Source organism: Falco cherrug, chromosome 12 (genome assembly GCF_023634085.1).
Source record: "Falco cherrug isolate bFalChe1 chromosome 12, bFalChe1.pri, whole genome shotgun sequence".
Taxonomy (NCBI): Eukaryota; Metazoa; Chordata; class Aves; order Falconiformes; family Falconidae; genus Falco; species Falco cherrug.
In genome coordinates this window covers 28,184,772-28,205,914 of record NC_073708.1, presented here as the reverse complement: position 1 = coordinate 28,205,914, position 21,143 = coordinate 28,184,772, and the positions used below count along the sequence as shown (strand labels likewise).

The following is a 21,143-nucleotide window of genomic DNA, read 5'->3' as shown; positions in this document are numbered from 1 at the left end:
GTCTAGTCGCTTAGGGTGGGTGGGAGGGCAGCCTTGAAAGTTATGGTACAATCCATGCTTCGAAAGGATACGTTTAACCTCATCCAGGTTATTTAGTGAAGTATGTATCTTTTGCCAGGAAGTATTTAACTTGCTCTGTTGTGCTGTGGGATGTGTTGGGACAGCAGAGATCCACCTGTTGGCATGGTTTCCTGCAGTGAGAGAAAATTACTCCTTCATGGGGGCACGGCAGCTGAGTATTTTTGATGCTATAAAATATCTCATGAGGACAGTGGACTCCACTGCAAACTTCCTTTGATACTGTGATGATGCCGAGGACAAGCATTTGCATATTTTACCAAGTATTGCCTAAATTTTACTTTACCAGGCCAAATTCAGCTTTCGTTTGTAGATTAGTCCAGTCCTTTTAGATGTTTGGGATCACGAAAGAATAAAAAAATACAGTTGCAATTTGTTACAACAGCTTAGTGGAGGGGAAACACAGAAGTTAGGAGTTCCATAGAACACCATCTCATAAGAAGAAGACAAATAGGTGCTGCTCATGATTTCTGCTCATTTCAAGCCCTTGTGGATCAAAAGAAATTGAAAGACATCATCGTTTAGTAGTCTTTAGCCTCACGGGTCCTGTAGCTGTAGAACTTCAGCAGCAGTGTTTACTGTTAACCTTTTGCTTCAACCAGTTCAGGCATCATTTAAAAACCTCAGCAAATAAAATAGAAACATTAGATCCTCTGCCAGCCTTCTGCAGAGTCTCCTTTCCTTGCAGATCTGTCCCTTTCCATTGCTCTGCTCTCTGTGGGTATAGGAGAAGAGATGTATCTGGATGCCAATGCTGACTTTTGTGGTAGATAGTAAAATTGTAATGGATGTAAAAGCTTATGTTTCAGGACATAAATCAAGAATTTGTTGCCTGGCGTTGAGGTGAAACTTTCCCTATGGTCATGTTGTTCCTGATGAACAGCCAAGGATTTCTCTGAAGCATCTGATACAGATCCCTGCTAAAGCCAGGAACCAAACTAGCTGGATCACTTGTCTGATCTGGTATGATCGTTTGCAGGATGTAAAGGCAGATAATCCTGCACCCATTAGTGTTATATCCTACTGCATCCAACCAATTAATTCTCACTCTATGGAACAGAGAAGCCCTTTGGTTTTTGACGGTATCACAAAACTGGCTTTTATCTTTCCTTAAGACAGGTTAGACAAGAATTACATAATTTGTAGTAAGGCAAGCAACTTCATAAACTAAAATAATAGATGTTCGGCTTATTTGCTGTTTTTTTTTGCCCTAGTTTATATAGACACTGAAGAAAAGTATATGAAATTTTCTTTTTCGTAGGTGGGCACAGTTCTTTATTCACCCACTGATGATCAGGGATGCAATAGACCGAGAAGTCGAGGCTGTAGACAGTGGTAAGTAAGAGCAGCTTTTCCTGGGTGTTTAGCCTGTCTTCTTAAAGAAACAAAACCCATTTTGTAACACTGTTTATTGGTTTCCATTTTGGACTACCCTTCTGAGCACTTCAGTCAAGGTCACCTAACTTGACAGAGAGATTTAATTCTTCAATTTTTTTTTTCCATGGATATCGTTAGAGGAGAAGGACTGAATGTAGTGCCATCACTGTGGGAGTTTACAGTCTCATTTCTTGAATTAGAAATTAATGATTTTAAGTGGTTTGGCAGTAAGTGGTAGGGCAATTACATGAGCATGCGGATGCTCTTCAATGAACAATATGCCTGTAGCTCTAGCATAGCCCCAGTGCTCTCTGCAGTCCGATGTGGAGTTAACACAGTGAGTTGAGGTGATTGAACTTGTCTCCTTATTCTACTGCCTTAATAGCTACAAAGTCACTTCACAGAAGGCAATTGAACCAGGCGTAGAAGTGAGCGTTTGTTTGATTTTCTAATACTTAATGAATACCTCCAGACTGCCTATAAAACTTCACTGCTTTAGAAAAAAACACCCTGTTATCGGCAGATGTACCAATTGCTGCAAATATTTATTCCAAATCGTCATCTTCATCTGTTTTCTGGCAAGGAAAAATGGACAATTTGATCCCTGAATTTAGGTTTGTGTCAGCATAAACAAGGACCTGTCTTTGAGTATAGGTGTGGTTCTTCCACAGCTTAAGCCACTTTACGCCTTCACTTGCACTGCCTTCATCATGCAGATCCGCTCCTTCCTTGTATTGACACTGTAGTAGTGTGCTGCACAGTACATTATGTCAGCTTGATGAACTGGCTGCAGAATTAACGAAGCCAAAAGAATTAGTTTACAGCTCTGCTGTACATGTTTCCTATTCCCAGAAAAACAGGAACAGGAAAATGCAGTTCAAGAGGGTGAGTTCTCGATTTGGGCAGGATCCCATGTTAGTTCAGTGTAAACTGATCGTAAAACTGCGTTTTTGGAAACTCCTTGCTCAGCTTTCATTTTCTTTTTTCATTATTAGTCTAGAAGTTGTTCTGTGTGATATATGGGGGAGCCTCATTTGTAATTGTTCTCTGGCCCTTTCTGCAAGGCCTGACCCTGTAGAATATTGATGGTCTTGTGTTCCCATTACATTTAACAGATTGAGGGCATTCAGACTGGGTGGGCTGGGGCTTTACATGCTTTTCCTCCTTATGCCTTTCCTTAAGTCTCAGCAATGAGCTCCGTTTTCCTCTTGACTTACATTCATTGCTGATAGCAAGTCCTATTTCTTAGCCTGTTTCACTACTTCATCATACATCAGAACAGGTTCTGGGCCCTATCTGTGTGGTGTGTCTCCTTTTCAGTGTGGTTGGGGTTTTTGTGTTGTTTTGTTTCGAACACGACCTCAAATTTTGATGCATGCCACTGCAAATTCTTTGAATTAACAGAGTATCAGCTAGCAAGACCCTCTGATGCAAATAGAAAGGAAATGCTGTTTGGAAGTCTTGCCAGGCCTGGACATCCTATGAAGAAATTTTTTTGGGGTAAGTTCTCAATTTCTGTTATAAAGTGGTGGTGATACTTTTAACCACTTAAAAGTTTAAGCGACTAGATGTGCTGACCTGAGCTTTCTCACCACAGAAACACTAGCCTTGCTTGGAACTATTAGAGCAGTTACTCATTTTACAGTAAAATGTTTGGGAACAAAAGCAGCTGTCTGCTTCTTAAGCTACTTTTCATTCTGGTACTGCTTTTTGCTGATGTTAAAGCTAGGTTGCCCTAGGTGCGTAATCACGTAACTTTCTGTTAATGTAAAGGTGGAGCTCTCTGAGTCATCTCTGTCATGCTTAAGCTTGTTTTTTGCTATTAAAATTTCCTGGAAAAATCAAGTGTTTCTGGATTTGTGTCTGAGGAGGCCTTTCAAAGTAAATAATTCACTGTTGAACTTGCAGAAGTAGACCTTCACAGCCATGTCAGTGGAGCAGAAGGAAAATTTGTCCTTCCTCTCCTGGACAATAGAGTCCTAGCTCCCTCACCCTTGTGGTGCTGTGAGCATGTAAGTTGCAGTGTGACGGGTAATAGTTACCCAGCTTTGAAATGTAGACCGTTTTTATGAAGTTCTGTAGACATGTACTGAACATCATATTTTTCCTCCCCTGTTCTGCAAGTTCTGTTGGTGGGGGAATAGCTGGCAGCACACGTGAGCTGTGCAGTATCTGATAATGCAGGAGGACTCTGACCTTCCTTATCATAGCAATATCAACTGTCCTTAGAATAGGAACTAGGAATTTAAAGATGATGATTTCAGTTAACATTCCTTTAACGCCAAATTTCTATTAGGTATTTTTAATGTGCTTATCTTGAGTAGACTCAGTGCCAGGGGAGGAAAAGAAATTCTCAGTATATTGGATCTTGACGTACCCAGTCTCTAGATAACTAACCGCCTTTTAATGTTTACAGGTAATGCGGATACACTCAAACATGAGCCTAAAATGAAGAATATTGATACCTACACCAGACTGAGGGACTTCTGGCAGCGCCATTACTCTGCTCACTATATGACTTTAGTTGTCCAATCTAAAGGTAACATCAGTTGTTCCTGAAAAACAGGCTCGTTGCTGCTGTTAGTGTAGTGCTTTTGGCACCAGTTCATCTGTAGCCCAAGCCATTTTAGTGGACTGCCCAGTCCTGCAAGAAGTATTTCTATGTAGCTTTTAGACTGGTTTCTAAATGAAACAAGGCTTGAGTAATTGTGCTGTGTTATTGTCATCCTGCCACTTCCTGAGAAACTTTTAACTGAAGCTGTCGAATAGGTTCCAGATTAATGCAGAAGGTAAAATCTCAACGATATATTTAAGGAAAGAATCTTGTAGGAATGTAGAGTGAGACCACTTAAATGACTTAATGCTGCTGGTTTCTCTGCCATCAACAGCGAACCTCCACAGAACATGATGGGGAGACTGAAATTGGCCTCCCAGTTGTCTTGTTCTGTTTGAGACTCTTTCAAAAGAGTTCTTAAAATAAAAACCATTTCTCTAGGAAGAACAGAGATCCTAAGTTTTCCCCCAGACTGGAAAATTCTATGCAAATGGAACTGAGTTTCACTTAAGCAAAGAACTTCAGACCTATGGGTCATTTCTGCTGAGAATAGAGGAAGGAAATTTCTTAGAAATTATGCATGTAGTAGAGGCCTGCGCTGAAAATAAATAGTTGTTTATATTCAAGTTAGGTTTGTGCTTAGGGGTTTTGTTGAATGTTAAAATGATTGCAATTCCCGTCTGTAAAATGGTGACGGTAATAATAGAAGTGGTGATTCTTTTCTTCTCCTATGCTTTTATGTTCTGTCTAGAGCGTAAACTACTTAGGGCATTGAATGCCTCTTGAGTAATCATTTACATAGAAGAAATATTACAATCCGTTACTGGTCATTGTGAAGAAAATTGGTGGTAACTGATAGCCAGCCGGGTCAACTTTGTATTTCAATCTCTGTTACAACAAAAACAACCATGAATCCTCCTTCCACCCCATCCCGCCTTTTTTGATGTTGTTCAGTACACACAGCATCACTTCAGGAATTCAGAATGCTTGCAAACGATTTCCAATCAGCCATTTAAGAAAAAAAAACCACTTAAACTTCTGGTTCTTGACACATTTCCTTTAGAAAAGAGGATGGGGAGAAGGACGACTTCTCCCTGCAGGACTGCATTTGGGTGTGAAAACTGGTGTGTGTATTCTGGACATAGTGTGATGGAATGAGTCCAGCAAGTACTGGTGGTTTTGTAGATCCCTAAGTCAGTAATCCCTTTTCACAGTCACACTTAATACTACTGAACTTTAAATCCCAGTTGTATCGGGCTGAGATTTCAGCACTATACACAAAACCAGAGCTATGACCAAAGATACAGTTCAGTGAATATTAAGAATTGGCTCAAACCAATTCAAACCAAAACAGCTTTGAAGCTTGTAATTTAGAACTTTGCAATTTTAAAATATACTGACTTGCAGCCTCTTTCAAATAACGGAACTGGTGAGATAAGATAAAGAATTTATCTTAGATCTTCAGGAAATTGCATTTTTTGCTTTCTTTTTTTCTCTCCTTATTAGAAACACTGGATACATTGGAAAAATGGGTGACGGAAATCTTCTCTGAGATCCCAAATAAGTAAGATTCTTTTGGTGCATAAAGGCATTACAAATTATAAAATTATCTGTTCTTAAAAATGATGGTTTTAAAAAAAAAAAAATCTCCTTTACTGGAGAAACTAGGGAAATTAACATTTGTTAATTAACATCCTTACCCAGGAAAAAAAAGGGCAACTTGGGACATTAAAGCCTGGCATTAATTGTTTCAGGAAGACTTTGTTTCTGCTTAACAATTACTTAGCCTTGCAGCAGCGTTTGCTTAAAATGTGCTGATATCTTGATTTTATGATAAATCATTCAAACCTAGATTGTCAATTTACGTTACTTTGCGTCAAAAATAAATAGCAGCAAAATAAATTAACACCATTGCTTGCATTTAAGTGTCATCCTTAGGTCAGCAACTGGTTAGAACTTGGTCTTTTTTTTAATAATTCACTCCAATGTACTGTCTGAAAAGGGGGTTTTGCAAAAGCTTTACTAACTTGAAAAGCATTTTGTTTCCCCTTTTATTTTCTGGTTTTGCAAGGTGTTTATTTCTGTGGCGCTTGGAAATGCGCTTGTGTAAGTCTAATACCATAGAGACAAGTTTGTCTCTCCAGACCCCTGTCCTTCTCGTTCCTCCTTCCCCACAAGACAACCCCTCAAGATTCTGTGAGTCCAGGGAAAGGAAATTGTTTACTGTGCTTGGCTTTCCTTTCCTCTGTTAGGAAAGCAAACTTTTTATTCTTACTGCCTTGGATGGAAGGAGAGGGCAGAGCTGATGGGGGTCTATATCCTGAGTAATTATTTTCTTGCGCGGGCAGAGTGCGAGCGAATGCCAGGCTGCCTTCCACCTCGGGCTGGGTGGCTCCTGGGCTGTGCCCTTTGTTAAAGGCCATCGCCTCTTGTCACGTCAGAGCTATGGATGCTTACGTCTTGTGATTATCTCAGTGTAGCTTTGAATCCTTGGCAGTAACATCACACTTCTAATTTTGCTTTTAAGTGGTTTACCCAAACCCAGCTTTGGCCATCTGACTCAGCCTTTTGACACACCAGAATTTCACAAGCTTTACAGAGGCAAGTAAAATAATTTGTTTAAATGTTTTGAATACCTAACTTCATATTTTCTCTGGGTGATCTGGATACTTTGTAGAATAATTCTGTGTGGTTCTGAATACCTTAACCATTCCTTCTGCATTATGTAAAACTTATCTATGTCTAATCAGTATATTTATATTCATTAAATTTATTTGTGTTCAGTTGTTCCAATCAGGAAAGTTCATTCACTGAGTATCACTTGGGCGCTTCCCCCACAGGAACAGTATTACAGGTACAGTTGTGCTGCATTTTACTTCTGCCACGTGTATGCTGTGAATAATTCATTGACTTTCACAACAAACCGAATAATCTCATTTATTTGTGTTACAGATCGCTTTGTTTCCCTAGGAGAACTTTTTTAAAATTAATCAAATTGATGCAGATATGGTTCCTTTTCCAAATTGTGTGGAATTGGTACACAGCTGGTTCAATGTCATTCCTCACTGACTCTGATCAGTCATTATGTTCTCAGCTGCCACATTTGTAGCTTATCTTTACGGTGCCTGAAAGTGAAAAACTTGCCGTGAAGAAGCACACAGTGTATATTTTAGTCGTTTGTCTAGTGATTTGAGTTCTTTCTGTGAAACTTATTACCTCCCGGCATTTAATCTCTTTCAAATTTTCTTTTAGGGTGAAGCCTCTTCATTATATTTCCTGGCTGGTGGGACATGAAGGCAAAGGCAGTGTTCTTTCTTTCCTTAGGAAAAAGTATGTATTTTTTTAAGCATATTTATTAAATGTTTTGCTATCACTAATAAAGGCAAACTATTTTGTGTATACATTTTTGCTATCTATATAAAACCAGGCCAAGCCTGCCTTCTTGTGTCAGCATTTTTTAGTGATATTGCTTAAATTGATGATGAACCCAAGTAAGAAATAAGTGGGGTTTGGTCTGTTGATCCATGGGTCAGCGGTATCTGTGACTGATCTTTAAGAGACCCCCAAAAGGTAACTTAGCTTTTCCACTGTTTTCTTAAACCCTGTAGCCAGAGGTTCACACCTTTATGTTGGAAAAGCTTTGTGTGAACCGTAAACGGATTGAAAGCCTTTAAAGTAAAGCTGTGATATGGTAATTGTAATTAAGCTCAAATACAGCAGAAATGAGTAATTAGTAAGTACCTTTAACTCTTCCATAGGTTTTGGGCTCTTGCATTATATGGAGGAAATGGTGAAACGGGATTTGAACAGAACTCCACTTACTCCATCTTCAGCATTTCTGTGACCTTGACTGATGAAGGTTACAAGCACTTCTATGAGGTATGGTTTGCTGCAACTTGATTTTCTTACTGTTTTCCTAACATCTGGAAAAACTGATCTGTTCCTTTCTGTCTGCAGGTGGCCCATATTGTATTTCAGTATGTGAAGATGCTGCAGAAGAGAGGGCCAGATAAAAGGCAAGTGTTTGCCGCTACATCCAGATATTGGCATGATTGTCCTTCTCCGTTAGCCTTTTATTTGTAGTGTTTGCACTTTGTTGAGTTACTAGAGCATAAACGGTGAGTCAGTAGTAAAGCTTGTCTGCATGGGAAACGTATCGGTTTAAAAAAGCTTAAAATTGAATTTGCTAAATGTTTATGCTCCTTTCTTGGTGCTTTTTGTTTGATTTATTGTGATCTCATTTCTAATTTTAATAAGCTGAACTAGTTAGTGCAGCTTTGTGTTTATTGAAATGAATTTGTCGAGCCAAATCTGTGAAAGTCAGGGCTGTGGTGTTCTGGTGTTAACCTTTATGTTACTTTGCTATCAGATTTTGCCTCTTTGTAGTTGAGTCTCTTCCTCTTTGGAAAACAGCAGAACTTTCTGCCAATTGAGAAACACCCTTTTGGATGGAAGGGAAGTGAATCACTGAACTCACCCTTGATGCGTTTCCTAGAAGACTGCTTTTTTTTTTCAGATTCTTGATAAATGTTGTGGAATAATGGAAGAAATCCACTTCTATTCTATTCTCCTTCCTTTGCAGAATATGGGAAGAAATACAGAAGATTGAAGCTAATGAATTTCACTATCAAGAGCAGGTATTCATCCACTGTTTTGTGTTGATATAGGTAAACCATATAAAGGATTTCTTTTTGATTTTGAAACACATTTTCAAAGTTCTGTTTAACCAGAAATAGATCATGCACTTAATGAGGCTGTATTTTGCTGAAAGAATTTGTATTCTAGGCAGAGAAATAGTGTTGACTTTTTTTCATAACAGAATTAAATGTTACTTTTACAATTCTCTACCTACTAGGTAGGTTCTTTTCGAGTTCTGATCATTAGGCCCTTGTGTGTGAAGTTCTGTGCCCATTCATGGAGCTCTCCAGATTGGGGCTTTTTGGTATTTTTGCCTAATTTCACTTTTTTTAAGCTGGTTTGGCACTGCTGATTTCTGGGAATAGAACAGCAGGGTTGTGTGAGAGGCGTGGCTTGCTGGTGACCTGGCCTCACAAAGGCCAGGGTGCTGACGACCCCCTTGCCTGCTGGTACAACATTACAAAACTAAATGTCGTTTTGTGTCAAGTCCTCCTTGCCTTGCTGAAATAGGAATTAGCAAAAAGCTTACTTGTTTTTATTAAAGGTGAAGAAAGGTAAAAGCAAGGAACAGGGGGATGCATGTGCTTTTTTGACAGGGTTGTGTACCTTAGGGATGGGTGAATGACTTAGTCATGGCAGGCCCACTCTTCTGGTTGACGGGAAGAGCTGGTCGTGGCCATCCTAAAGGATAATGGTCACAGAGGCATGGTTTTGGGATAAGCAACTAGTTACATGCCCCAGGAGAGGTTTAATGTTTCCTCACGTGTACAGTGTCTTAAGAAATCCTTGGTTGTGTTTTCCACTACATTTACCAGACACAGACGTGTCCAAACTCTTTCCAGGTGAACTGTGGTCAGTATCTGGACTTAGAATATAATGTTGGCTGGTTCAGAAAAAGCCAAAAGTACTCGGTGAGAAGCTCTCCACTAGGCAGTCGTATATCGTTAAAAGGCAATCTGTACTTCCATGTCCGAATGGGAGACTCTCTTCCTCCTTACACTGTACATCATGGCAGAGAACTTAGGAAAGGAGCAGAATCAGAGGTAACTCATGCAGCAGCAGCAGTTCCTCGGCTTGCTCTTTCCGGGTTCCAGATGACCCTAAATCTTGAATTGCAGGACTCTGCTTGTGTTTCCTGGAGGCACGCAGTGTATTCTGCTGGGTCTGCAATTCAGTAGGTTCAATGACTGTAAACTGCACGCTCGAGGTTTCTTCTACCAAGATGATGTGTCTGATATTTCAGGATTCTTAGAGGAGTCCTGAGCATTACATGTGGTTATGAAATGTATTTAGTTCAATAACTGAAACTAAACGCCATAACAAGCACAGCATGCAAGTCGTGCTCAACATACCTAACCAGTCAAGCTCTTCTCAGAACAGAAAATTGACATTTTAATTTTCTGACCACGTGAAAAACAGCTTTATTTATTTGCTTACAGACAGATCCAGTTGACTATGTGGAAAGCCTTTGTGAGAACATGCAGTTGTTTCAGAAGGAGGATTTTCTGACAGGAGACCAGCTTTTGTTTGAATACAAGCCTGAGGTAAATACTCTTTGAACTCTGATTACATGTTTTGACGTAAGGAAAATACGGGCACGCTGTATAATAGAAGCACGTATATAGGCATTTATAATTAGGCATAATACAGGCCCAGGTTCTGTATTAATTGACACACACTTTTTATATTCAGAAAGCCAGTCTCCTTTTTTGTAAGCTTGTTATGTCTTATTCTTCCTATGTGCAAACTGAGAAGTCTTTGCTGGGTCAGGCAGAGCCAGGGCTGCATTTGAACTGAGGTATTGTCTTGAACTTGCAGATCATTGCTGATGCCCTTAACCAGCTCAGTCCCCAGAGAGCCAACCTCGTTTTGCTGTCTGCTGCCAATGAAGGCCAGTGTCACCTGAAAGAAAAGTGGTTTGGAACGCAATACAGCGTGGAAGGTAAAACAGCAGCAGCAACCGAGAACGTCTGACTCATGCAATAGAGATATTAAGAGGATGACAACACAAGATAGAGCCGCAGGGAAGTAGGGAAATGAAGCCTCAGTGTTTTACTGACCTCATTGTTAATCAAATACTCTGTCCTACTCCACAATTTTCTTTGTTTGGTTTCAGTTGATTCCCACTCCCTAGTTTACAATTGTTTTAGGAGGCAGGGATCTCAGCGAGCCCTCCACTTGACTGCCATTCAAGTCCTGAACAGGGAAAAGAACACAAACCATGAAGGAAGGGCATGTTGGTAGCTGGATTACTAATTCAGGCAGGCTTGATTTACTTTTTAGTAGGACTGCTTCATTCCTCCTCCAGGAGAGTTTGTAGGAAGGGATTTAGAAAGAGTCACGGTGAACCAGGTGGTGTTAAGAAACCCCTGTTGTACTGCAGATCTTCACAGAGATAGCAAGAGGTGAGATAGCTGGCCAGGGAATAGGGTATTACCTTCCTGTTTAACTAAATGCATTTTATGTTTTTTAATAGATATTGACAAGTACTGGAGTGATTTATGGGCCAGTGACTTTGAGTTAAATCAGGATTTGCACCTTCCAGAAGAAAACAAATACATAGGTAAGGCACCTGGGCATGAGTGAAATCTTCCCCCAAGAATTTAATTGAATATTTTCTGTAGTTTACCAACAATCTTAGTTTTCACCTGACAACAACCTGTTTTTGCGAATTAAAGAATATGAGAGGTCTGTTCACCTGAATTTTATTTAATATTCTTTTTATTCATAAGCTTGAGAACTGAGTCTTCCCGAGGTGTAAACTTACAGATCATAGAGCCGTAACACAGCAGGCCTCACACTGTCAATGAGAGGTAACACAGTTCTCTGGAATCCTAAAAGAGCATTTAATTTGCTTAATCCTGCTGGTTTTGAAAGCATCTGAATACCATCTGGCTTTGTTGCCAAAACCAAATGAAAATAAACCCATAACTTGTATCCTGGGTGGAATGCGACATCACCGTTTCCGCACTGCTTCTGAGCCACTGTTCTGGTGTGGAACTGAAAAATACATGTTCTTTGGGTCCAGGAAAGCATTTTCACATATAATTTAGCAAACTGCGGGGGTGGGGGTGGGTGGGAAATGTACTTTGTTGATAATTTTAAAGACTTTCATGCAGGTAGCCTGGCTGTGAAACCCACTCACTTCTGGTTTTGGTCTGGTTTTTCTTTTTGTTAGCCACTGACTTTGCTTTGAAAGTTGCTGACTGCCCTGAGACGGAATATCCAGTCAAAACACTAAGCACACAACAAGGCTGTCTCTGGTACAGGAAGGATGATAAATTCAAAATCCCAAAAGGTAAATGCCGTAGGGCTTTCAGAAGAGTAGGAAGTCCCTGGTTTTACCAGCTGAAATTTATTTGAAGGCAAATAACCCATGATACGGTTCATCATTTCAACTCAGTGTTTACTGTCAGCTCTTCCATGGCCCTTTTGATATGTTTATTAGCTACAATAATAAGAGAAGCAGGTAGAAACTACCTTGCAACAAAGATACCCTGCTGATACCTCAGGTTAAAAATGTGAGTCACTGAAATATATTGACTTGTGGACATCTGACTATGGACAGACAGAATATGATACTAAGACAAGGGCTTGAGAATGAAGGAACGTTAATTAGAAGAGACTATAGTCTCGTCTACAGAAAGAGAAAAATACAACCTGGATCCGAGTCAAATGTGGAAAATACATTGCTGCTTTCAAGCAGAACGTGACAGTTTTTAATGTCTGTTAAACAGACGTTTTGTGGAGTTTTTCTTTATTTATAATGGTTGCACCGTGGGAGTTAGTATTCTGCAAAGCACAGCTTTGTTCTAATATTTGATACTCTTAAGGGAAGATTTTGGCATGAAAAAGAGAAGACGTTTGATGATGAGTTAATATAAGCAAAAATGCGTTCTTAGAGCTGAATGACCATTTTCATTAGACTCAAACTGTGACCAAAGAAAACCTGATGGAAATATGTTTGACTTTTGAAAGCTGTCATTTTTTGTACAATTACTCATTTAAGTTTCTTTGTCCCTACCAGGTTATGTTCGATTCCATCTCATCTCTCCGTTGATACAGCAGTCTGCAGAGAAGTGAGGATTATATTATTTGTGCTTATCTTGCAGAGTAACTAAATTACCGTACCTTATAAAAAACCATGAAGAGAGATTAATTTTAAGCTGGAATAGAATAAGGCTTCCTTTTCTCATGTTCTTACACTTCTCTTCTGCTTTTCTCTGTAGTTCAGGGAGGGTGGTTGTGCAGCAGATCATTACTGCAGCAAACACATGCATAGGAGTTTCATGGTGTGTTATTCCCCAGTGCAAGTTTTGGAAAAAATAACGTAGCAGCAGCAGTGCACACGCCAGAAGGAAGTGCTTGGAGAAGGAGTCGATCCTGAAAAGAGCAGTCAGCAGTCATGTCCCGAACCAGCACCTTGGAAGCCTGTAGGGTGCAGGTGGAGAGGCCAGCAGCAGCAGTTAGGAACCAGCGGTTAGGCAGACCTCAAGGTGACAGCTCTGCACGGGCTGCACTTCTAGTCTAGGCTAGCATTGCCATTTGTAACAAACTTCATAGTACTTTTATCGCAAGCCTGCTGAGACCTGCATAACTGATGCTTTGGGAAAGCCTTTATAAATCTGTTTTCAACGGGGCTTTGTTAGTTTGTCCTTCGATTTGGAATCCAGGCAATATCAAAGATCTGGAAGTACGGACTGCGATTTCCACGTTGTGTAGCCTGTTTTGCTCTAGCTTATTATTATTTTTTTGTCTTGATAGATAGTCATCTCATTACTCAAGTCTTCAGCATAACTGAGCCCATCTGTCCCCCATTCCCTTACACAAATAGCAATAATCTCATTTTCTGTGATGGTTTGATGTTTTGAGCATCGGCGTGTTACCATGTGCATTTCTGTCTTAGAAGAAATCTTAAATCGTGTAAAGCTGGAGTCTTACTCTTTGCAAAGAACAGTTGAATGTCAAAATAATTTTTTAGTATGGTGTGCTTTCTGAACGAAGAAAAACTTGCATTTTGTGTTTCTGGGTTTGTTGAAACTTTCTTTTTGAATCTCATTGTACTCGAGTATTCATTTCTGTTGGAGAACTTTTTGTGTGTACCGTTAAACTCATTTGACTTGATTTTTATCTTCTATTCCATCCTTTTTTTTTTCTCTTTCTTTTTAACCCTCTGCCCCTTTCTCCATCCAGCATAGTTTTGTTTGATACATTTGTGAGCATCCTTTCCCACAATCTCGGTGAACCAGCTTATGAAGCAGACGTTGCTCAGTTGGAATACAAGCTGGTAGCTGGAGAGCATGGCTTGGTCATTCGAGTGAAAGGATTCAATCATAAACTACCTGTAAGTGCTGCTGATCTTCTAAGTACTTTTAATGCATGCTGCTCTGCAGTGTATGTGCTTTCTGTCCTAGCAGCTGGAGCCTAGCTGGCTGGAGCTTGGAATGTTTAGGTGGGGTATTTTACATTGGAAAATTTGTATCTCTGTTCAGATACAGGGTAATGCAGCAAATGCTTTTTCATGTGCTTACATGTATAGAGATGTAGTTTTATTCACTTACACAAGCTCAAATTACTGACCTTAGGCTGACTTAAGAGAAATCTTCCTTTAATTAATAGCTGTATCTCCATTAAGACTTTAACAGCTTTTCCTTTAAAAAGAGCTGTGAGTCTCCCATGTCCCTATAGAGAGTTAGAGAGCCTCTCCATCTGTAAGCTGAGGCTGTTTGCACACTGTCTGGGGAAGCGTGTCTGAAAATAGGTTTTGTTTACAGTTTGACTGTAGAGATACAGCTTCCGAACATCCTCATTTTGGGTGCAGTTTTCTCTTGCTGGGTTGCCAAGAGCTTATCTTACGAGGATTGGGGATCCCTGTTCCCATTCCCTAAACGCTGGCTGTGTGAGATGTGGCAAGCCCAAACAGAGGGGATTTAGTGACTGAAGAGGAAAGAGCCACCAGGCTTCCGTAGACTGTCATGGCAAGAGCTTGACTGGAGCTTTAACAAGACTGTCAGTCACGTCAGAGGTTTAACAGAAAAAGCCAGAGATGCAAATAGCGTGATCTGAATATTCTTTTTTTTTAATCGTGGAAGCTCCTCTGTCGCAATGATATTGTGCTGGTCAGCTGTAAAAGTAAGAACTGAGATATCTAGTACAGAAATGTTGGAGCTACAGGCTAGGTTTGTTCCGGTAGAATGTGGAAACTCCTATTGATTTGGGATATTGAGCTTATTTCGTTTGCGTTCTAAAGATGCTGTCCTTTTGAAACTGACTGTAATTTGGTATGAAATTGCGTAGTGAAGAAAATCAAATGGAACCGAGGAATGTGCTTTAGTAACACTGCGCATCTCCTGCGTTGACCAAATAACAATGATTTTTTTTTTTATTATTATTATATAGGATGAAGTTTAAATTGGTTCTTTAAAAAAAACCAACAAACCCCTGACTTAAAACTGTTCTCTTTACAGCTTCTGTTTCAGCTCATCATTGATTACTTGTCTGACTTCAGCTTTACTCCAGCAGTTTTTGAAATGATAACAGAGCAGCTGAAGAAAACGTACTTCAACATCCTCATCAAACCTGAAACTCTGGCCAAGTGAGTACCGGGGGAGGGCAAAAAGTGGCTGTGCAGTGGGTGTCGAGGTTGAGCTGAAGAGCTCAGGAATCGCTGCTCTGCGCTCACAGAGGCTTGTTCCAGGGTTTGCTTGTAGCTTAGAGAGCTCAAGCAGCTCTGTGCCCAGCATATCAAACATCCAGGTAGCTGCTGAAGTGACCCGTAGCCAACAGCAGGTGCTGGGGGAGCATCAGAGCCCACAGCAATCCTCCTGGGGACCGCCTCCCTGTCTCCAGCACGACCCCGAGTCAGAAATGGGATCTCGTGCGTTAAACAGCTCTTGACGGCCTGTGGTTTTGTCTTCCTTCTTGCATTGCAGGGATGTGCGCCTCCTGATTTTAGAGCATGGCAGGTGGTCCATGATAGATAAATACCAGACGCTGATGAACGGCCTTTCCATTGAGTCTCTCTCGTCCTTTGTTAAGGCTTTCAAATCACAGCTCTTTGTAGAGGGTCTCGTACAAGGAAACTTCACGAGCAGAGTAAGTACAGCTTCAGCAGCTGGCACGCGCTCCAGCTTCTTCTTAAAATGGGCTTTAACGCCGCAACTCCAGTGCTCAGCTGCCGGGTGACTCGGTTGCCTCTTCTGTGCTCGCTGTGCAGGGCAGCTTCACCTCTAACAGCTCAGGAGTGCTTGTCTGGATAAGCCACTCGGGAGTCCAGAGATGCCAGTTCAAACAGAAGTTTCCAGGAATTTAGATTTAAACTGCAGAGAGGGAAAAACGTGGTAGCAATATGCCTGTAACCGGTTTGCCCTGTTGCCACCATTTTTCATGTTGTTTAGTGTATTGATGTATTTGATACCGAGAATTTTCCGTGGTGGTGCCACAGGAGGCGGCTTCCCTCCAAGTACATTTATCCTGGAAATGGGATTGCCTGCATGGTTTGATCAAACCTCACTGAGATTCAGGCACCTTCGGTGCTGTCAAACACCTGCAGTGTTTACTGAAGACTCCAGCCTGGGCCAAGGTCACACATAGTCCTGTCAGGCTTTTAAAAGCAGCCTTGTAATGGGGCTCAGCTCCCTGTGTCCGGTGTCGTTGAGTGCCGGTGCGTGGCATGGGAGAGAAACCTTCAGCAGTTGCGGTCTGTGCCAAGAAGTTTGTCCAGGAACTGTTTAAAGCCCCCTAAATAAAATGTGCTAATGTCCTGCGGGAGGTGAGGTTCTTGTAAGGTCCGCTGTCCCTCCTGGGCTGCGGAACAGAAGGAGCTCGGAGAACCTAATCGTGATTTGCGAACAGTCTTCATTCAAAATGCTTTTCTCGCTGCAGCCTCTGCGGGCTGAGCTCCTTTCACAGTGTGGCACGTGCAGCCCTGTAACTCCTGCATCAGTGTTGCCGTTTCTCTTATCTCCTCCCGTTTCTTTCACTTAAGAAGCCCCAGGGTTGTCCTCCCAGAGCTCCAGCTTCCTGCGCAAGAGGGGGGCTTCTCTCCCCCATGTCCCCCCTTTGCTGCCGCGATGGCTGGCACCATTTCTCTGCCTTGTGCATTCTCCTTCTGCAGAAGTTACAGGGCAAGAAGCTGCCTGGGGACTGTGGTGTGGGGCGTCCAGAGGGACCTGGAATAAGGCGAGGGGGCAGGGACGTAGGTGATGTGACAGAGCTCGTTCTTTGGGGGGGAGGGGTGTGTGTCACTTTCTCAAGTGATGCACTGGGGTGTGCGGTTGTAAATTGGGGTAGTAATTCTCTTCTAAATAAAACTTATGTTTATGCTTTCTCTCCTAGGAAGCAAAGGATTTTCTGAATTACGTTGTTCAGTAAGTATCTCTTGACTTAGGCACCACTCATGATGTAAAAACTCATCAGGTTATAATTTTCCGGTGGAAGGGGTCAGGGTGGGAGCGATGCAGAAGTGCCCTTCTCGCCTCCTGGACACAGCGCTGCCGGTGGCTGTTCCTCGGGCATTGTTCTGGTTTGGGAGAGGGGAAAATGATGTCAGAGTGAGTGTAAATGACCGGGTGTTACATTGGTTTTGGCTGAGACGTGAGCGGGTGTCAGACACTTTGCTGTCTGTCCGCCCTTCAGAAAGCTCCAGTTCGCTCCCCTGGCCCATCCCTGCCCTGTCCAGTTCCGGGTGGTGGATTTGCCAAACTCCCATCTGCTGTGCAAGGTGAAAACTCTCAACAAAGGCGACGCCAACTCGGAAGTGACGGTCTATTACCAGGTAACGCGTTAGCTGGGTGTGCGCTGCCCTGTTCCCCGGGGTAGCGGATGGTGCTACCGTTGTACGTAACGTCACGGTGTCGGGAGCAGTCTCTGGGCGGGGGTGTGATGCTGGATCCTCGTCTAAGCGCAGGCCTGGGAGGTTGAACCCAGGTGGGCTCTCGCAGCCTGTGGGGCTCCCCAAAACCGGCATCTCCCCCTCCCGGCTTGCGCTAGTGCTGGGAGCTGGGTTTGTGCCTTGGTGATTTCCTGGTGTGTCCCCCACGGATCTCACGGTCCTGGGTGAGAGCCCCTCCCTCTCTTCTGAGGGCTGTATTGAGGCCCCTGTGGAAAACACGGACTTTCCACCTGTCCCCGCTGTGAACTGTAGCTTAGCGCTGCAGTCCAGGCGGAGGTGTGTGCCGCAGCTGGCGGCTTGGTCAGAACATCCACGAAATCACTCTAAATTCTCCATTTTCTTTCTAGTCAGGTGCCAGGAACCTAAGGGAATATACCCTCATGGAACTGCTCGTGGTAAGTTAGTGTTCGTGTCTCCTCCCTCATCAGAAGTGTCTTCCCTGAAAGCTGCTGGGAGCTGGGATAAGGCCACGGGGCTAAATGGTACCGGGGGACAGCGTGTATCCATTGCTCACTCTGATTAAACCCGAACGTTTGGGCCAGGATCCCCGGCGTGCCACAGCGACGGGCAGTGTGGAAGGCCGTTCTTAGCTGCCCGCCCGGGAGGCTGAGACCTCTTGGTGCAGCGGGTGAGGCTGGGAGGCAGCGCTGCAGCGGGTGCACGTGCTGTGCTGCCGTCACAGGTCCAGACGGAGCCCACGGGCTGGCTGCAGCGGAGCCCCGCTCCTGCTGTAACGCCTCTGTGCTCCGTTTCAGATGCACATGGAGGAGCCTTGCTTCGACTTCCTGAGAACCAAGCAGACCCTCGGGTGAGTTCACTCACACCTGCTTTTACTCTTTCCTGTTTTTACTTTGGAAGCCCTGCCTGCACAGCGGCCAGTTCCTGAATTGTTGTAATGGAAACATAAACGCATCGCACCCAAGAGCACCCATCGGTACAAGCTGCAGTCACGTTGCTTTTGAGTCCTGTAAGAATTGCAGCTTTTAGCAGTGTGTGAACTCCCAAAATTATTCGGCATAAAGTTGTTCCTTCCACTTTCCAAATCAGCTCCTGGTTCCCCAGGGCTGTTTTCACAGCAGCTCTGCGGCGCGTAGCAGCCTCCCGCAGAGGCACCCTTCTACCTCAGGAACTGGAACAAGCTTTTCACATCTATAGGTCTGTCACTCTGCTTGAATTAGTTTGCAGGAACACAAACACAAGTACTCTGCCAGGCTTAAAAGGATTTCCTAAAAATGAGAAAACGCTGAAGTGCACTGATGCAGAAAACAAAGGAACTAAGACTTGAGAATTTTTATCTGAGATTTTTCTTTCTGAAGTACCAACACTATTTTAACTTGTAGCGTGTCCTACAAGTGAAAATTTAATTGTGCTTGTGGAATGACTTTATTACTTTTTTTGTGTGTTGTTTTTTTTTTTTTTTTTTTTTTTTTTAAGCTACCACGTGTACCCTACCTGCAGGAATACTTCTGGGATTCTTGGCTTCTCTGTCACAGTAGCAACCCAGGCAACTAAATACAAGTAAGTGCTCAGTGGTTAATGCTCAGCACTGCTGCCGGCCTTGGGCCGCCGGAGTCACCCCGGAGCTGCCAGCACCCAGTTCTGGTGGCCTTACCGCCGTGCCCCCGCGGCAGAGGCGCAGGCAGGGCCTGGCTGATGCGGACCAGCTGGCTGGAGTGGAGTGGTCTGGTGGAGCTGGCTGGAGTGGAGTGGTCTGGTGGAGGCCGTTCCTCACCTGTGCTGCGGTGCAGAGCGGCTCCGTAACTGGCAGCTGTTGCTGCTGTTGTCTGAACAGGGAGGACCCGAGCGCAGGACGTTTACGGCAGCCGGGTTTACCGAGGCGGCCAGTGGGGCTGGCGTGTGTGCAGGCACTGAAGGCTGAGCCCCGGGGAGGGGGGGGAGGTGTCCAGCTAACCGTGACCATGCTGACATGGCACGTTTTGCGCCAGTGGTGAATTTACGCCGTGTCCAGCTCAAGAATTATTACCGAGAGTCTCGCTGACTGTTCTCCTTGCTGTGTTAGGTCAGGTCCCAGCTGACTTCCGTTGGCTTGTGCCGGAGCTTTTCCGCGCACCTGCTCTCAGAGCTCACAGCTGTTTCAGGCCACAGAGGGATTGATTTATTTTATGAGGGGAGTTATGGAAACAGTCAAAAGCGAGTGCTCCTGGCCCCAGCTCGTGACACTGCTGACAGTCACAACATCATGACTGAAAACCAACGCCTAAATAAAGGTAGCCTTAAGCATCTTAAAAACTGCGGCAGTCCCGACTTGAACAGGGATAAGTAACCCAAAACCGAAGTAAAATACCCTGCTGCTCTTCTGAAGGTGCCCCGTCAGGAGAGCTCCGGCTGCTGCCAAGTAAACGGCTGTTCTGGCTCCCCTTCAGCAGGCAGATATAAATATATATAAAAATATTATGGTTTTATTCAAAGCTGGGGCTAACTACAGGTATTTGACCTGCCAGAGCTGCAGGGTTAGATGAAAAATACGCAATTTTCTTATGAAAAATAATAGCGTCAGGGAAGGTTTTGTGCCTTGGAAACCTCACGAGGCCAGCACATCGCGGTATTTTTCTTTCTTTTTGTCTCAAGCCAGCAGAACATAACTGTTCACCTGCAGGGCTTGGGGCTGCAGCTGGGCGCGCCACGGCCTGGGTCCCCGACAGCATCGTCGCAGCAGCAGCTCCTCTCGCTGCTTGGTTATCTAAAGTCCCCGTGTTTGAATAATACGTCACACAGCTCCAAACCAGAGCACTGGTTTTATTCCTGGTACTAGGGAAGATGGTGTTGACAGATGCGTGAGCTTTTCAGGGCTGGAGGGAAACAAGCCTGACCCAAACGTTCCCTCCTCAGCTGGGGCCGTGCTGCTCCTTTAGCCCTCACTATGGGTTTTTTCCTCTTTCCTGCCCGATTTAATTATTTAACTCTCTTTTAGTTCTGAATTGGTTGACAAGAAGATAGAGGAGTTTCTTTCTTGCTTTGAAGAGAAAATCAAGCATTTAACTGAAGATGCTTTCAGCACCCAGGTAAACACTTGCTCTTGAAAAGCTCTTCCTTGAACCGCTATATGACACCTAAACCGGTGGGTTCAGTTCCAGGGATCCTGCATATCTCTGAGGTTTTCCGGACGAAGGACTCACTTTTAAATCCTCCCCCTTCCTCCACCCAGCAGCCACTCTGTAAGCACTTGCTCTCTGGCCATTCACAGTTAAGCTCAAAAGCCTCGAACTACCTTGTCAATGTCAGGTGGGCTTTCTTTCAGCTTCAGTGAACCCGGTGGTAAATGAAGGTAGTTCTTAATGCTTTGAAATGAATTGGTTTTTGTCTTTTTCAATGGTAGGTTACAGCTTTGATAAAACTTAAGGAATGTGAAGACTCCCATCTTGGAGAAGAAGTAGACAGGAACTGGAATGAAGTGGTGACGCAGCAGTATCTCTTTGACCGGCTTGCCCGTGAGGTTGGTGGGCCCTCGGGGGGTGTCAGTGATTCCACAGGGGACACTCACACGTCGCTTTCTGGAGCAGTTTTAAATGCAATAAATAGAGGGATTTATGCTACTAGTTGACAGACTGATTCTAAAACTGCATGCTGTTTTAAATGTTTAAA

General features: G+C 43.3%; 1 protein-coding gene across 1 annotated transcript in view; it reads left to right on the top strand.

The window, feature by feature from the left end:
• Positions 1-21,143, top strand: part of NRDC (nardilysin convertase) — a 28,463-nt gene that overhangs the window by 6,692 nt on the left and 628 nt on the right. The window contains exons 5-29 of the mRNA XM_055724581.1: positions 1,340-1,413; positions 2,860-2,955; positions 3,872-3,994; positions 5,516-5,573; positions 6,537-6,610; positions 6,794-6,863; positions 7,262-7,339; positions 7,768-7,888; positions 7,967-8,025; positions 8,592-8,646; positions 10,087-10,191; positions 10,466-10,589; positions 11,124-11,210; positions 11,826-11,945; positions 12,675-12,726; positions 13,841-13,991; positions 15,115-15,242; positions 15,580-15,742; positions 16,985-17,016; positions 17,285-17,423; positions 17,888-17,935; positions 18,296-18,348; positions 18,975-19,058; positions 20,473-20,563; positions 20,878-20,994. Of these exons, the coding sequence (XP_055580556.1) occupies positions 1,340-1,413; positions 2,860-2,955; positions 3,872-3,994; positions 5,516-5,573; positions 6,537-6,610; positions 6,794-6,863; positions 7,262-7,339; positions 7,768-7,888; positions 7,967-8,025; positions 8,592-8,646; positions 10,087-10,191; positions 10,466-10,589; positions 11,124-11,210; positions 11,826-11,945; positions 12,675-12,726; positions 13,841-13,991; positions 15,115-15,242; positions 15,580-15,742; positions 16,985-17,016; positions 17,285-17,423; positions 17,888-17,935; positions 18,296-18,348; positions 18,975-19,058; positions 20,473-20,563; positions 20,878-20,994 (2,302 nt within the window). The remainder of the gene's footprint in view (positions 1-1,339; positions 1,414-2,859; positions 2,956-3,871; positions 3,995-5,515; positions 5,574-6,536; positions 6,611-6,793; positions 6,864-7,261; positions 7,340-7,767; positions 7,889-7,966; positions 8,026-8,591; positions 8,647-10,086; positions 10,192-10,465; positions 10,590-11,123; positions 11,211-11,825; positions 11,946-12,674; positions 12,727-13,840; positions 13,992-15,114; positions 15,243-15,579; positions 15,743-16,984; positions 17,017-17,284; positions 17,424-17,887; positions 17,936-18,295; positions 18,349-18,974; positions 19,059-20,472; positions 20,564-20,877; positions 20,995-21,143) is intronic.